The following is an 18,181-nucleotide window of genomic DNA, read 5'->3' on the forward strand; positions in this document are numbered from 1 at the left end:
AGCCCACCCCCCTCAGCCTGTCCTCATAGGAGAGGTGCTCCAGCCCTTGGATCATTTTTGTGGCCCTCCTCTGGACCCGGTCCAACAGTTCCATGTCCTTCTTGTGCTGAGGGCTCCAGAGCTGGACGCAGTCCTCCAGGTGAGGTCTCACCAGAGCAGAGTAAAGGGGCAGAATCACCTCCCTCGACCTGCTGGCCACGCTTCTCCTGATGCAGCCCAGAGTACGGTTGGCCTTCTGGGCTGCCAGCGCACATTGCCAGCTCATGTCTAGCTTTTCATCCATCAGTACCCATGTGCTTCATGATCTGTGCGCACACATAACACTACAGGGCCTGACCAAACACACACGTGTTCATACAAGCTAAATAATCAAAAAAAGTGGCTTGGGTAGTTTTCTACAGAGCTGAATAGAGCTCTTCACAGTGGAAAAAAATTGGAGCTAGATTTTTCCAGCTGAAAAGGGTAAAGAAAGAAAAAAAGAACACTTTCAATTCTAATATAACCTTAATTATTCTAGGACTAATCTTTTCTAACATACAGAAATTAGTTCAGTATTACTAACTGCATTAAAGGCAAATTAATTCAGCTATAAAACATGCATATTTTATGTGATCTGTTTTAAAAAGAAACATGAGGAGCATAGACACAGCATTTTCTTTTAGCCCCTGTAACAAAACAATAATATTTAATTAAGGAGTGAAGAGGGGGAAAGAATGCTGGAAAATAATACAATTTATCACCTAATACTTATTCAAAGCCACAAATCTGTACAAAACATACTATTCCCTAGACATATTTTTCATTTAACCTTGGATTCAAGTGTAATTGTTGCTACACAATTCACATCATTTAAACAAGGGGAAAAAAATCTACCTAGTTAGATTTCTTTGTATTCCACAGCTTGACTGCATTCCAGGCTGTCACATCCCCAGTTCCAACTATTTTCCCCACTTTAAGTTCCTTTTAGAAAGAAATGTTGAAAAGGTTGAAAACGCTATTTTTAGGAACAAGGCTTCCAAACATTTTGAAACACTTAATCTTTTATTAATTGACATTCTCACATATACTGAATAGGTATAATCCTCTCAGGGTTGCTCCTAAAAAAGGGTAGAAAAAATAACCATGCTCCTTGCTGGGGGGAACCTTTATGACACAGAACTAATTTGTGCTGCTTCATGCCAGACATGAACCACAACTTACTCTCAATGCCTGAAAGCTCCTTCACAATATTTTTGTAAGGGGTATAGCAACAAGTTGGAAGAAACTTCATGGTCTCATTTCAAAAAAAAAAAAAAAAAAAAATCTTTCTGATGTCTGCTGACAGCAAAGATTTTTTGCTTGCCATAGTAAAGAAGAATGGTTTACATGAAGAAGGGAAGGAAACCTGTCAATAATTTACATAGCCACATACTTTCTTTAGTAAACAGAACTTGGAACTAGTGTATTCATTTAAAATTGTTTAAAATTTCCCAAAGAACAAGTAAGTAATTTTATTCTCTAGTACTATGCAGCATAAATAAGATTTCTACTCCTGGAGATTTTACTCTTTACCTGATACGTCACAGCTGCTTAATGGATTAGTACAATGTATTTTATCACTCTTCATACAGAATACTATGGTAGAGCAAGGTTATACATGTAAAGCTGAAACTTTCCTCTATTACATAAAGATGTACAGACACTCAATTTATACTTAAATGTGTTAACATCCCAAGACTGCTAGATTAATTTAAAGATCAGGAGAAACAGCAGGTGGCAATGGCAAATTTTTTCTCACTGGAGAAGGCGGACGACAGAATACACACTTGGATATCATTTCAGAGTCACTACTCTGCAGGCGTAAGAAAGGTTTTTCACATTCTTCACACTGGTGTAAATATAACAAAAATGGCAATTCAGTCAATCATCTGTGATAGACGTGCATTATTTCACTCATGAAGGTACAGCTCTATATACACACATGTAGGTAGGCCTGATTTTTGAGATGCACTTAGTGCGTATAGCTGCCGTAAACTTGACACAGACAGTGCTGCTCAAAATTCATTCCTGCGATGAATGGCTTAGAGGTTTTTTCCCTGAATAAAACTGTATTGTATGTGAACTCTGATTTTATTTTCTTCAACTAATACAGTATCATACTTTAAATTTTGGGTGGCTTGATGGGTATCCGGTTCTTAGCTGTTCTGTCTCGGTGATAATTGCTATGTGGTTAGGGTCTTTTTTTGTTTACTTTTTTTTTACCTGACCATTATCTGACTAAAGGAGAAATGTAGAAAGAAAAATTAAAAAAAATAAAGGAAAATTGATACATAACAATAATTTTAGATTAAATATTAATGTGCTGTAGTCAGTACAAAGAAGTTTTTCTGCTGACTACACACGTACTCATGAAGTTGAATCCGCTTCTGCCAGAGTCAACATAACAGTGATTCCCAATTCACTACTTGTGAAACTATTTACAAAAAATTTGAGACATTTTTCTAATTCTTTGGTATGCTTTGAATATTGCTAAAATGTACCAAATTTGCACCAAAAAGCACCTCTACCAATTTTAACCATATTCTCAAATTTCTGTTAATTGATATTTTTAGGAATGTACACGTTTTCACTGCTGGCACATTCATAAAACTTATCTAAAAGCTTAAAAAACTGCACACTGCTTTTGAATATCTGCTATTCAACTAGAAAGTCTGAAAAATATTCCAGAAATAATAAAAAAGTTAGTTCTTTTCATGCAGTTTCACTTAACAGTTATTGACAAGAAGAAATGTATACATAAGACCTTGCAAATTCACTACAAAAGAACAACTGAGGGGCTGTAATATAAAGCATGTGTCAATAGCATTAAGCTTGTTAATGTTCTTTCTTAACATCTATTTATAATTCATGTTTTAGAAGGCAGAATGCATACAGTCTCAGCTTTAAAAAGACACTCCTCAGAATTTGTATAAGCTGATTTATGTCCAGGAGCACACGAATATTACCTGCCTTGGTTTAGTAATACTCCTATATAAGCAGCCAATTACTCTGCAGAAGCATCAGGTGTACAAAGCCAAAATATATTTATTTTTCAAAGTACACATACGTGGCTCTTTTCTAAAAACAAAACCGCACCTGTATATGAGAACTGGTATTCTTATGAAAACAGATTTTAAAAAGAACAATTATTACTACATCCCACTCCCAAAAAAGGATTTGACAATCTTTGCACATAAAAACCAAACACAATCAATTTGTGTTTTCAGCCTAGAAATTTGACAGCTTTCCTTCAACATTCAAATTTTCTTTCTGTATAAAGTATGAGGTGTGGTTAAAAAACAAAGTGATAGAACCTGAGCAATTTTTGAGCCTCTTGCTTTTCTGCTTTCTATCACTGAAGAGATATGATCCATTTTTTCAATATTCCACAATCTCACAGTAGAATCCTGAGAAAAAAAGATGCAATTATTTTTATATATTTGCATATTACCAAAAGAGTGATTTACATCATTTCCATAAGGATGAAATCTCATTTCATCAGATGAACCCTTTCAATACGAGAGCTAAACTCTCTTACATGTTAATATCATGTCTTTGGAAACTTTAGCAATCTGCTAAACTGCCTAAAACAGCCTGCACATTTTAAAATAACCAAAAATAAACATACTTACCAAATTATTTTAAAGATTGTCTCTAATTACTTGATGTAAATACTGTTTACAACTTAGCACTTTTATGAACAATTTCACCATTGTTAAATTTCATTAAAAAAAAAAAAGCCAAAACGAAGGGATGAAATCTTCACACCCATTTATGTTAGCTCCTGAAACCACATCAAGAATTAGTGATTACCTTTGAGGCTGAAAGAATCCATTTCTTGTTTTTGCTAATTGCAACATCTGTCACCCAGTCCAAATGACCCTACAATAAAGCAAAATTTAACTATAACACAAGGAAGAAAACTATTATTTTTATTATAATTTTAAAACCCCCTATTTATACCATAAATCCATTTTGAAATGCAGTGAGAAAATACTGATCTAGAGTGTCTCATGTCCAGTCAAGAAAAAAATGTTGTTATGAAGTTGGTATTTTCCTACATATACGTGAAAACAGTAGCTGTTACGATCTCTGGTAACCAGACCACCAGTTGTAGCACTCAGAAGAACGACAGCTACAGTTACCATGGGTTTAAGCTCCATTTAAGCATCATCATAGAATCATAAAATGTTTTGGGTTGGAAGGGACCCCTAGAGGTCATCTAGTGCAGTGAGCAGGGACACCACTAACTAGATCAGGTTGCTCAGAGCCCCGTCCAACCTGGTCTTTAGTGTTTCCAGGGATGGGGCCTCCACTACCTCTCCGGGCAACCCATTCCAGTGTTTCACTACCCTCATTGTAAAGAATTTCTTCCTTATATCTAGTCTAAACCTACACTGCTTCAGTTTAAAACCATTACCCCTTGTCCTGTCACAGCTGTCCCTACTGAAAAGATTTTCCCCATCTTTCCTATAGGCCCCCTTTAAGTAGTGGAAGGCCGCAATCAAGTAGTTTCTATTTTTTAAACAGTTTAATAAAGAATTGTAAAGAGACAGTTGTCTTCTAACACTCGTTACCTAAAAAAATCTTGAGTCTATTTATCATGTGATAATGGAGGGAAGAGCTTTGGGAACAGACAGCAGCTTCCCCCCACTTAAAGGAAGGAAACCAATTCTGAAAGCAGGCCAAGTGAAGCAGCTGTATCGGATATCCTTGCCCTAACAACAACAGCACAGCTGATTTGAGGTTAACAGCATTGAGTTGGCATAAGAATAGAATAGGTTAAAATCTAAAATGAATTAGTTATTGCAGCTAGGGAGGTTATTCAAACATGAATGGTATTAACAGATAAGACTCCTAGAGTTTAGGAAGGCACACTGTCATTTTGATAGACAAATGCCACACATGAGAAATACAATAAAAAGATAAACATGTATTTTTCCAGCATAGAGCAGCAGTGAAACATGCATACATAAAATGTGGTTTTTATAGCAGAATCTTTAAAACATGTTCTTATACTTAGTTATGAGCCCAGAATATAATTATACCAAGGCACAGATACTAAACTGGAATTCTCCATAGTTACAAAGATATTAGCATTTAAACAGATGCCATCTTTTTTATGGAAAACTGAGTTACAGTGATTGCTGTGAACTGGGAAATCTGCAGTAGCTGTATTACGTAAAGCACCAATGCTGGTGGCGAATGTGTACTGTTACTGCTCAAAAGGTTTCACCAGTACAGTTCCAGTTCCAGAGGGTAGGTAGCTTACACTTAAGGTAACGGGTGTGAGGCACAAGCTTAGGAGCTCTCCCGTATGAAGATGTTATCTTGAATATGACAACAGCTGAAAGCTATTTTTAAACCCAAGGTTTTGAAGGAAAGTGGTCTTTTCCGAGATCTTCCAGGTGGGTTTGTTCATGAGTGATTTAACTAAGCCTTGAATAGTGCATGCAGTAAGTAAAAAAATCAGCCCTCTATTAAAATCACATTTTCATAAGATAGGAAAGAGCCAAGGTTGCAAATCTGATCTCTGACATTGCTTGACTTCTGTGAAATTAACATTTGCAAAACACATGCACATATGAATACTGTTAATCCTTTTCTTTAACTCACATGTCTGATCATTAGTTCAAGTCTTGTGGATTGTTTCCACTAAGATAAGAAACGAATGAAAGGTACTGTAATATAACATGGTATGTTTGCAAAAAATAAAGTCATGATGGCACAAAAAAAACCCTAATGAGAGTTGGACTTCTTTTTGTTTTATGCAGGCATTACTTACCACCTCAAATTTTGGGTAGTATTACCATGGATATGGAATAAAAGAGGAGGCCTAGCTCTAAGCAGCGATAGCTAAATACTGAATAGCTACCTCATTTACAGAACTGTCCATCCTAAAAAGTACTGTAACATGGTGGACCACACCCTCGTCACTGCAAGCAGTAACATGCACTATATAACCTAGGGACTGAGCTAAGCTTGACAACCTCAACACCGATATTTACATTCTTTTTGAATGTTTCCCTTTTAATGTACTGTTTTCTGTGGACATAAGGAAGCATGTAAACATACAGATATACAAGAGTGTGGCATTTAAAACTGAATATATATACTATCCAGGCTTTTGTTACTTGCTGGAAGAAACTGTCTCCTAAAACATAGGTACAACTCCTTGAATGAGCTTGGTCATAAAAAGAGAAATGTATTAGCTTATTAACAACTGACTTGACAAAGGTAATGTCTTTTTAGCCAATTGTGTATGAATATACTGTTCTAGAAATTAAATCACACAAATCCAGGATATATTCCTGCCTGTGTCCAAAAAGGACAGGCAAGGGTATTTGTCAGATAACGAAACATACAATGCTTCTAAACCAGCAATACATTTACACCTTCTCATCAAACTAGTGACCAGGTAAGAGCTCAGTACCTTTAAGCTTAGCTTTTTATAGCCTCCCTCTGTATCCCATATAGCTATAGCTTTGTCATATCCGCCAGACACAACAAGAGATGCTGAAATATAAAATCAGAATACTATATTTTATCTTTGCTTTGTCATACAGACTAATAAAAGAGGCTCCTTCTAACAGTGAGTCAGACTTTATAAATAAAAATTTAAATAATGAGCTATTAGTCATGCCTTAACAAGACTGTAGAAGTTCCTTTTGGCTACTTGTTAATGTTCTTAATTTTGTAAATATTAATACATAAATTTAGCAGTCACGCAAACTGAGTGGAAAAAAACATACGTGAAAACTTTGTTGACTTAGAAAATTAAGGAGATACCTTGTTTAAAAATTAAAATATAGAGAATACTTTCAGAACTGTTAGGTCAACTGCAAATAAAAACAAAAAAAAAAGTAGAATTTAGTTTGGCAAGCATGCTTTCAGATTCCAATATTCATAGGCCTATCTGCATTTGCATGTCTTCAAGCCAGAGATACGTTCAGCAAGAGATACATTCTTCCCCACAGAGTTGCTGTTTATTTATTTGAGTTGCGTAACTCAGAAGGCACTGTATGAGACTGACTGCAGATTAACCCACTGTCAGCAGTTCAGGAGTAATCTTTACTGGAGTATTCAGATGTGAAATTGCAAAAGAAAACAGCCAATTACATCACAATGTACAGAAATTTGTATTAGAAGAGAAGTGAAGCTGTTCCAGTGCAGCAAGCAGTTTGCAGTAACACTAATTTCACATTGTGGAGGGACTAGGAGTTGTCTGTGATCTAGTGAATGTAATGGAACTAAGGCATGAAGAAATAGCTCCCCACTATCTCCACTCAGATACAGGGAAACTGGGGAGTCTGTTTCTTCCTCATATTCTCCTCCTATTCATCCAAGCATCAAGGAGACATCCAAGTTCCAGGTACCAAATTGTCTTGCTGTAATTTGTAAATATCATCTGCTTTGAACATGGTAGTTTATGTGTTCCATCAGTGTAGCTGAAAACATGTTTGAAGTTTTTGAAAAGTACATTACTAGCATATGCTGTTTGGGCTGTGAAGTAACATTATTTTGGGGGTACTAACAAAGACAAACATATCTTCCTAATTATTACAGATCAGTACAGTATTTACTGAACACGTTTTTTCAACTAACTAACATTAGGAGAATATCCACAAGTGCTAAATTAATCTTTTAATACAGTATTGTGCTTATACTCCATTACGATCTTTTTGTTAGACCTCTTGATGGGTATATCAATTAAGCAGGTGTTCCAGTTGCCTGGTTAAGACAGAACACAGACCATCAACTTCAATTTACTTATTTACATGGACATCATTGTCTCGTAATTAAACATGTTATCTTGGAAATGATTAATTAATTACCTACATAATCAGACTGGTCACTTGTGGTTCATCTGAAATGTCCTATACATAGGTATTGACATACATCATGCACTAATATTAAGATAACTCACCATCTTGGCTAAAAAGGCAGGAACTAACAGAACCTTCATGTCCTTCATTCAAGGAAACGGGTTCATGACACTGAAATTCTCCTGTCTTTATGTCCCATATTTTTAAGCTTTTGTCCCAGGATGCTGTGCACAAGTAATGACCATCAGAGGTAAAGCAGCAATCTGAGATAGCATTGCTGTGTCCCCTGAAACACAGATGAAAAACACAGGAAGAGTGAGCTTTTGTAATCATTACAAATCTCTCAAAGAGCCTCCTACAATATTGAGTACCCTGTCTCCATCCAGTAAAGCACCATAAGCATATTCTGAATTTTAACCGTATGAATAGTTCTGTAAAGTCTCTGGAGCTGCTTACAACCTCACAACCAGCACAGGCTTAAATCCCTTATTGATATAGGTCATTTTGCAGGATTGAACCCTAGCTGTTAAGTGCCAAGTGACCAGCTATTTTCTTCACTGAATGCAGCTTAACAAGAAATTGTTTAGCAGCTATGACACGACCGGATTTTACTAAAAGTAAGCAACCAAAAAAAGCCACCCATTTTTTCATTACATAAGTAGCATGTATCCCTCTCTACATGTAAATTTCAACTCAAACATTCAGAGGAAAAAGATTAAACAATTCTAGATTAAAGTCTAGTTTTGGAAGCAGTGAAACCCATGAGAAAAGAAATCTGGATGTTTCAGAACTGGGCAAGGACTCTAGTGCCTCCTGAAATCTATAGTGGGAAAGGATTATGAGCATCTCTTACAGGAAACAATGCTGTAGTCACTGCAATTTAAAAAAACATTACAATGTTGCAGATTGAATTTCCCATTCGAAGAAATTCCTAATCCCTCAAAAACAATTTTATTAGTGTTTAAAGGCAGACTCTCTTTCTGATTATTGTTTTAAGAATTCAAAGCTAAATTGGTTGAGTTTATTTAAAGCCACTGATATTTTTAACGGTTGATTTGACATCTCTATTGTTGCATACATCTTTCTTCAAATGATAACAAATTCCTAAATTGACATACTTTTTTTATTGTATTACTGACTTCAGTGAGAGATATAGCAGTTTAGCATGCAAAGGCTCAGGAGATCATACTGAGCAAGGCTTCTGGCACTGGGCATGACCTTCTCCGAAAACATGTAAGGAAAAATGATCTGGAAAAACGATCTCAGAGAGCGGCCACTGTGAAAATGAAAGTACATATTGAGCTCGGGTCCACAGCATTTGTCCTGAATCCAGTCCTATTTCATACTTCCATTAACAGTGTAGATAACGAGATATGACATGAAGCCAAAGAGGTTCTGCAGTTATACAAGGGAGAAGATTAAAATTTAAAATTATCTTCACAAATTGAAGAAATCATAAAGAAAATAAAAGGGTTATAACAGTCTTTATAGGAAACAATGCTGTCGTCACTGCAGTTGGAGTGTTACAGTGTTTAATCAATGATCTAATTTGCATGCTGCCTGATCAGGTCAATTTTGTAAAGCCTAACATTCTGTAATAACATACAAAAAATCAACTGCACAGATAAGAGGTGGGAACAATGGACTACATCACAGTTATGCAAAAAAAGGATGCAACAAATATTGACTGCTCTTCACTATGATGCTGTCAAAAAAGGAGTAAATTTCATTCCAGGATGCATGAACAGAGTCACGTCATTTTTCTTTTTTTTTCCCCAGTCAGAGGTAACACTGTTTACATAATGGAGCCATATAATTAAAAAAAAAAATGTGGGTCAACTGGAAATATCTCAGAGATCAACAAAAAGAACAATCAATAAAATAGGAAATAAATATTAAATTTGTAAGGATGGTTTAATCTACTGAAAAGATGACTTGGCAGATATAATAGAAGTTCTTGGATACATATAAAACCATAAAAGAAAAGAAGGGAATAGTCTGATCTCAGTGTCTGAAGTGGATCTAAACAGAAACATGTGAGCTCAAGCTGCAGCCAAAATAGTCCACCTTGGGAAAATCTTTTTAATGATTAACACAGCAAGGCAACAGAACAGATTGTTTGGAAGTCTGCGAGGTCTTCACTAGAGCTCATTAAGAGCAGAGTAGATCATCCTGTGATTGCTCTGAGGCCCATGAACTTGAAGCACTAAGGTGATCTGGTTGCAGTGCAAAACCTAATTATCACAAAATATTCTGTAAGAACTCATGATTAATTACCAATTCCCAACATCTAGATGTATTTTCTCCTTTTCCTCTGTATTATTTTTACTTCACTCCATAATGTTTTTAAAGACTTCAATATTCTAAGTAATATTTTATCTCCTCATTCATCAATGATTATATATTTTTGGTAATTAGTAGAAATTAGAACAAGAAGTTTACACTGCAGTACCATATTGCATATGCTTTCTTCTGCCTTGGTATATACCCAAGAACCTAGAAGCTCTAAAAAAATAGCACTAGTAATGCTTACAATCACCAAAATACATTTTTTCAATTATTTACAGCAGGAAGCTTGAGTAGACCATTTTATTCATGCTTTCTATATATGTAATTTGCTTGCATATTACTTTATTTAGTTCAACAATTATTGTTCATTTTCTCTAGTACAAATCTTAGCATAAATCTCACTGACAATTGTGAAAGACAGAAATAATCCCATGCATAATTAACTATAGTATTGTTTCTTACTCATTAATTGTAATTGAGGTGGATCGTGTTATCATATCCCATAGCTTTATGGTCTTATCATATGATACTGAAGTCACTCTTCGGTTATCAGGATCAAAACAGCATCTTGTGATTGTACTTTTGTGATGACCTATATAAAGAACATCAAGTGAGACTATTGGTTATTTTGAACAATTACATCTGGACCTCAGAACACAGGTCTGAAAGGCAGAACTGCCCATCGTATCTATGCGTCAGCCTATCTCCAAAACACTGTAATTTCAAAATTGCTATTTCACTGGCTAGGACACCTCCTCACCTACCTCTCGGTGAAAAGAGAGGCCTCATAGTTACTGTAGATAGTAGGAATGTGAGCCTGTACCCAGGCACTCAACATAGTGTAAATTCACCTGCTGCCCTGTAGTAATTTATTTCTTTGCTCCAATCCAGAAAATAAGTGCAGCCCCATAATGCCAATGACAGTTAATTACTCAGACTCTTAGGGAGCACTTAAGCAGGTAATTATACTTTTAAGAATGCAAATAGCACCATTAAAATAATGTAAACAAAACATGTCCTGATAGCTCACCTAACAGAGACAGTTCTAATAAATCTATTACAATCTATTTGTTGCACTTTTTATTTTTAAACCAAATTATTTGACCATCAGTCTCTGATTCACAGACGAACATTAACCATATGCTAACTGAACATTTGTAAGACTGCTCATATATTTAGATGCTAAACAAAATTATGCTTCAAAAAAAAAAAAATCACTGTTGGTCTAATTTTGGCCCATTATCTCCTTTTTATAAGCCTATTCTGAAAAATACTGGGTTTAATGTCTTATAGAGAAGTTTCTTTTGCCTTTCTCAAGTAAGAATATTTGACCTGAACTAATTAATTTTCTCATTTTTTTCTAAGAAATAAAAAAAAAGTCAAGAGCTACATAAACAAGATGTAAAAGTTGTAAGTCTTACCTTGGATATGTGCCACTACTGTTGCTCTTATTGCATCAAAAACATATATAGTATTTTCTTTGTCTGAACCAGATACCACATATCTACCATCACAAGAAATATTACATGAAGTTACAATGCCTTCATGATCTACTGCCCACTAAAGAGAAAATAAAAGGTTTTACAAACATGCTTGAGGGTTAGAGAGAGTTTTACAGCAGGCTTTCTATAATCTGTAAGCAGGTTCAGAAAGAAGGCTTTTGATATTGCTTCGCTTTGGTGAAAGCTGATATATGTCTTTATATCCAATTTTTCTATTTTTGTATTAGCAATAAACTTAAAATTAGACAAAGCCACCCTGTCCAAATCCTAAAATGTTAATTTAATCAATCTCAAATGTGTCTTCTGAGACAGGTTATTATTATCATACCCATTTGTATCTGAAATAACTGACACATGTTCATCGAGAGACTTACCCAAGATCAAGCAATTATCAGTACCAAAACTAGGACTAAAAATCAAGTCTACCTACCCCAACCATATTGTATTGTGCTAACAAATAATGTTTTGTTTTCTTAGTTATCAATAACAAAGCAATGAATCTGAATTTTACAGTTGTACCTTCTACAAGATGCACTAGAAAGGATACATACAAGCATTTTTCCTGTTTCCATATCCCAAGCCTTGACAGTGTGATCATATGATGATGTTACCACTCTAAAAATTATATTAGTGAAAACAGCAATCAATGTTTTTGTTTAAAAGGAGGTATTTAAAAAATAAACAACATTTAATTCTGACAACAATTTGATATCCTCACACCCACTAATTTAAAAAGATTTTTAAAGGCTACAGCAGAAACTATTGCATAGCTTAGTTAAAAAAAAGATTATTTATATTTCAGATAGACACTAATAATAAAAATGCCACGTATGTAATTTTCAGTGCAAGCAGCCAACTCAATTTCATTTCATCCATTACAAGATATTTAATTATTTCTAACATTAGAATAATTTTAAAGCCATTATGATGTCTTTCCTTTGATGAATGTGAAGTGTTCTTGTCAGTAGGGTTTTTCGTATTTTCAGTGGTTGTGTGTCTGGGTAACCCTCTACCACAAATGCTGCTCTGCACAAACACAAAGCCACATTAGACAACAAAGCTATTCAATAAAGTTAAAACTGGCAGGTTTCCATTAAATGGGAGGCCAAAAACTTTTCCCTCACACACTTTTATTAAAATATTCCCAAATATCTAAAGTAATATTTATATTGAATGTCACTGGAATTGACAAATGTCTTTAGTACCGCTGTGGCTTTTTATTTTGATAAAATTAATAAACTGTCGCTTTCATACATTTTGCCTAAGAAACTCAATGTATTAAGATTCTAACAACTAAAAATACAAGTAGATTATTAAAATCCTTTTATTTTCTCCATATGTGTATACTGCCCACAACCAACACACTTTCTGCTCCTAAATGGAACCACATAATGCAAAAGACTACATGAAGTTTATTAACCGGTACCATTTTGATTGGAAATTGGTTTCCAGGGCCATACGCAATGGTATTTTACTTCCTGTTTAGCAGTTTTCAAAAATATAGGCAATTGCAGTAGGCAGCATAGCATGTGTATTATTCAGTGATCAAAAAAACTAATCAGTCAACTCAACAATCTGATAAAAATTGACTTAAACTATGGCTTAATGATAAAATATGCCAGAAATAGTATCCCTGGAGGCACTGCATGACCTACTTAACTGAACGTTAATATATGCTGCAGTTGTTTTAATTATTATGTCCACAGATTGACACTGGATTAAGATGCATTTCTTCTTTAATTGACAAGACTGGCGTAATGGAAAGGCTATAGAATATTAATAAACAATACAGACAGAAGAGAACTTTTATGAAGGTATAAATCTCACTGACAGATGAACCCCTGAACCTTGGCTAATTCAATGTTGTTCTTTTATACAAGTGATATATATTTACATAGCCCTTTCAGAACATAAAGTAAAGAAAGACTTCCAGCCCCGTATAACTCAAAACCAGTATTAGACAAGTACTTTGCGCTAAAAGAGGCCATAATCTATCAGACTACTCCAACGTGCATTTAAGACAATAAAGAGATTCTGCTTAATTCAGCAGACATCATATGCAAACCAGAAAATATTTAAGAGCTCCTGCACAAACTTTAGGTGAGAACCAGGTGAGATTTATGGTAGTTCATTTCAGTGAAGGAGTCTGGCAGTAAACAGTCTGCTAGCAGAGTATGGACAGCATAAATGAAAGTGCCAGGATGGAGAGAAGTAGGAAGAGTGTATGGAGGAAGGGAGATGTAAGGCAAAACTGTAACAGAATACTTATCATGGAGCACAGAAGAAAAAGAAATTTGCCTTTGATGTAGTACAAGTTAGGAAACCAAACGAGAAGGACTGAAAAAGTAACTTATTTGTTCTAAATTTTGTACTAAGTGTTTCCACATGCACTGAAATTGAACCTTGGAATCTCAAAAAACATCGCTTTTTTTTTTTTTTTTTAAATAAATTAAGATAGAAAATGGTCACCTTCTGTCATCAGGAGTCAAGTTGCACTCAGAAATTGGGGCGGTGTGTTCTTCAAAAACTTGAATAGGAAAACCTTTCTCAACATCCTTGAGTAAATCCAAATGAGTTTGATTACAAAGTGCTTTGCTAAATTGTAAAAAAAATATAAAGCATCACACAATAAGGGAAAACAAAACTTGTGAAATCAGTAAAGCTAGTCTTACTTTAGTTACAATCTCAGTACTCTAGTCTTACTTCAGTACAACCTCAGACTCTCCATTCCTTCCTTCATTTCAAGACCAACTGAAACTGAGTTCTTCATCTATTGCACCTGGGCTTCTACTTATCTCCTTCCCATCTCAATAGTTTTCACCAGAAATTTCTTGAAAAGAGTTTTCTTTAGACTCTCACATCCATGTCCACGCAAAAACCCTGGCAAGTCTTTCTTCAGAAACTAATATATGGCTTTCCATTTTCTTACACAGTTAAAACTCACACGATCAAGGCCTGCCATCCCTGTATCAATTATTGCAGCATCATTTTCTTCACAAATGCAGTCTCCCCTGCTGGTATCCATGTGCAGTGCTCTTCCACAGATCTCCCTTTACTGTCTGTAATGTCATTCCCTCTATTTGTATTCCTCCATGGATTCTTCGTTCTCAGTCACAAATACAAGCCTCTTGTTTTCAAATATAAAGTCCTTTGTGATTTATCCACAAATATGATCTCCCTTCTGCCCTGTACCTTTGATGCCAGCCTTTGTCACTCAGTTGTTAGATTTTCAAAATTTATGGTTTCCCCTTTGCTGTCCTTCATGTTTTGAAGAAGTCACCTATAAATAACTGGAAATCTCTCTCATAATACGGAGTCCCTCTTAAATTTCTATTCTGTGATTCCTACAACAGCAATGAATAGATTGCCGAAGTGCTGAGATGACCCACACTGCATTAGAGGTTCATTTATATTACTCCATCATCTGCTATCTACTTACTCTGTTACACAAAGAGCTTTAAGTGATTTCAGGAAGGGATCATCTTTTTGTCATACGGTATAAAGTTCAAAGCATAGGGCAGTCCTAACCCATGACTTAAGCCTTGAGGTTCTTTAGTAATATAAATAAAAATATGAATCAAGTTTTACAAATGGGTCATGGTGCCTAACTGTAGACATCAAAACCAAAGTAACCAGGACTGCTGACATGCAGAGTAACTCACAGACCAAAGCATCACAGGATCATTCATCATACCTTCATCTAGGCAAATAATCTTCTATTTCCATGATTAACCCAATTATTCCCATTAGATTTTTGTTTGCTTAAGTACCAAGAAGTTTCAGAATCGGTCTGGAAGCAGGCAACAAACTCCCTTCATCATTTATGTGTTCTTTCATGTCTTCAGCATGAGAATAAAATCTTGCACCCTTGACTACTCCTCCCCTTTTTAACATCAACTGTCAAGTCTCAGATCTAGAGCTGCTTCCTTATAAGGACTTTCACTTGAAGGAGCTAACTTGGCAACTCTTGATAACAGACAAAACTGGAGTGAAAGTAAATTTACTTTTCACTTTTCCACTTATTTTCTGAATGTGTCAATGCACTACAGGCCTAACAACTGGCACTAGAATCATTAGGAATGTCTCTAAGAGCAGAGAAAGAAAACATAGATCAAAGTTACTATATGTTCTTGCTCTATTTTTCTGAGTCAAAAAAGCCTTGCAGTCACAACTGCCTTTCTAGACTTATGCAGTCTTTGTCTGCTGTGCGCCCTATTAATCTTTGTTTTCCAAAAGATGTGTGGACTGTCAGTGAGATACTGTCTGTTCTCAAGAAGAACTTCAAATCCTTTCTCGGTACACTTGATCGTTTGATATCTACTCTTTCAAAGGAAAAAAATAGAACCCCAAAGTGAAATTGTCAGGGCTGGCCTAGCTCCGTGTGACCAAGTCCTCCTTACTCTCCTGAATTCTTATTGCTTCAGCTGTTCCTGCAGAGGCTTGTCCAGACAAAATAAAAGAGTATAATCTTGCCTATACGTTGCTATCAGAAAGTTCCCAATACTCGGGCAAATACTTTGAGATAGATTCTGAAAAATAAGTATTGCTCAACAAGTGTTGAATAAATCTTTCTTAGATAAAAGTTTCAAAGATAAAATTTCTTAGACAGATCAATCCTTCAACACTTCAGGCAAGTGGAGCATTGTAACCCTTCCAGCAAAAAGATCATTCATGATCTACCATGCTTAAAAAAGATTAATGGATTATCTTCTTATTTTTGGGTCGTGATTTCACTTTACTCACATGCAAGACAGGTGAATAACATTCCGCTAAAGTTAGAAAAAGACAAGCTCCAGTTCTAAGTTCAGAAAAAGCAGGAAAGTTTGGAACTGTCAATCTGAAAGTTTTAAAAGTACATGTCATGACTAACACGCTGAGGTAACACTTATTTTTATTTCTCCTATCTACAGTATTTGCTGAAGATCTCCGTGTTTATTTACTTTGGAACCGATCATTAAAAGATGGGACTTTTTTCATTCTAGACTTCCTGATTGCTTAGATCTAGCCATCCACAGCTCTTCAATGACATAATGGTGCTTGGTTTTTTTCAGAAAGGTTCGGATTATGGTAGAAATGGCATTGGTAAGAAGTCAACGCTTTAGATCCTTCATAAAACGACTTCATCTGTATTTGTATCATATTAAGGCATTATTATAAGTCATTACCAATTCTTGAATCAAGTCATGACTGTTTAATATATGCCAGATCTCAATGCCTGCAATCTATTTAGCACAGCTACGTTGTCATTTGCTTGCATAAAATTCAAGGGCTCACGTAAGTCTCTAAGCTATCTTTTAGACTAAATTTAGATTTCATCACCCAGCATCTGTACACTTCCCCAATTCAGTTCTTGCCATCGCCCTGCCCACAGTGGCTGGAATTTTAGGGAAACCCCAGCTAACTACACAAAACTTGAGGGAGCAAGAAAATAAAGGGTGCAAATCAAGAAATAAGTAAAAGGAAAAAGCAAGCTACAAGTATGAAAACACCACAGCCAACTGTGTGATCCCCAATTCTAAGTCTCCTCTGCAAACAACCATATACATAAACAAGTTAAAAAAAGGAACTTTCAGGAGAAAAAGAGTAAGCTTTGTGTATCAACTTACAGTTTTAAAATATTAATAAACTAGAGCTCTGATTCAGTGTATGCTACATATGCTTACAAGGGTCACCCTTTAACATCAAAAATATCTTCAACTATGAACTTCTTTTCTGTGACTGCAAAAACATTTACAGTTATTTTTAAACTTCAGTAAAAAACTTCAGAAGGGTCCTTGATGATTCAGTCAATCTTCATGCCTGTATAACATTCCCTGTTTGATTTCAGCTTTAAGATTTTTTTTTTTAGTTTGTTGTTGTTACATTCATAACATACCCAGAGCTTCACTGTTCTATCATAAGAGCATGAAAGTATTTTTGTGTCTTCAAAGCAAAAATGGCAGGAGCTCACAGTTTCACTGTGTCCTCTCAGAATTTTAAATTGGATCTGTAAAGGAACAGAGCGAAGTTTAGGAATATTTTCCCTTTAAATTATTTTTGACAGCTTAGTCCACGAGGGGGAGTATGAAAGCAAGAACTGGAGAAGAATAAAAATTTTAAGTTCCACTTGTCTGAGAAGAGTTCACATCCTCTCCTTGCTACTAGCTTGTAGGGGATTTACCAAATCTGACTGAGAAAGAAAGGTTGACAGATGCAGATTTTATTTTTCTGGAAAGGATGGAGGTTTATTTTGGTTTGGTTTGGTTTCCCAGTTCTTCCTCCTCCCATGAAAAGTAATACTTACCTTTAAATCTCATGAAGTCTCTCTCAAGCCTTTCAAACACTTGTTTCCTTCGTTCACGGCCCATCAAAGGGCAGCACATCAAGCTTTTAGGCCCCACGTTTTAGCCAAGATTGTAACAAATTTTGAAAAGGCTTTTCTTCAGTCATTTGGGAGTTTATGACTGTCCAGCATGCGTTTGTGTCAACAGAGCTAACGAAAGAACAGCTGCCGCGAGCATTAAGCACAGGTAAAGCGACAGGGAGCTTTTCAACACCACTCCAACA

The 18,181-nt window shown here is 35.5% G+C and overlaps 1 protein-coding gene across 1 annotated transcript in view; it reads right to left on the reverse strand.

Annotated features, from left to right (window-relative positions):
• Positions 1-1,729: 1,729 nt before the first annotated feature.
• WDR88 (WD repeat domain 88) overlaps positions 1,730-18,181 on the reverse strand; it is a 17,576-nt gene continuing 1,124 nt past the window's right edge. The window contains exons 2-12 of the mRNA XM_035891535.1: positions 17,435-17,658; positions 17,308-17,353; positions 14,105-14,230; positions 12,187-12,250; positions 11,555-11,693; positions 10,596-10,725; positions 7,946-8,130; positions 6,452-6,534; positions 3,832-3,900; positions 3,333-3,425; positions 1,730-1,867 (exon numbers count right to left, since the gene is read on the reverse strand). Coding sequence (XP_035747428.1) covers positions 1,730-1,867; positions 3,333-3,425; positions 3,832-3,900; positions 6,452-6,534; positions 7,946-8,130; positions 10,596-10,725; positions 11,555-11,693; positions 12,187-12,250; positions 14,105-14,230; positions 17,308-17,353; positions 17,435-17,658 — 1,297 coding nt within the window. The remainder of the gene's footprint in view (positions 1,868-3,332; positions 3,426-3,831; positions 3,901-6,451; positions 6,535-7,945; positions 8,131-10,595; positions 10,726-11,554; positions 11,694-12,186; positions 12,251-14,104; positions 14,231-17,307; positions 17,354-17,434; positions 17,659-18,181) is intronic.

Source organism: Egretta garzetta, unplaced genomic scaffold, assembly GCF_000687185.1.
Source record: "Egretta garzetta isolate BGI_Z169 unplaced genomic scaffold, ASM68718v1 scaffold23, whole genome shotgun sequence".
NCBI classification, from domain to species: Eukaryota; Metazoa; Chordata; class Aves; order Pelecaniformes; family Ardeidae; genus Egretta; species Egretta garzetta.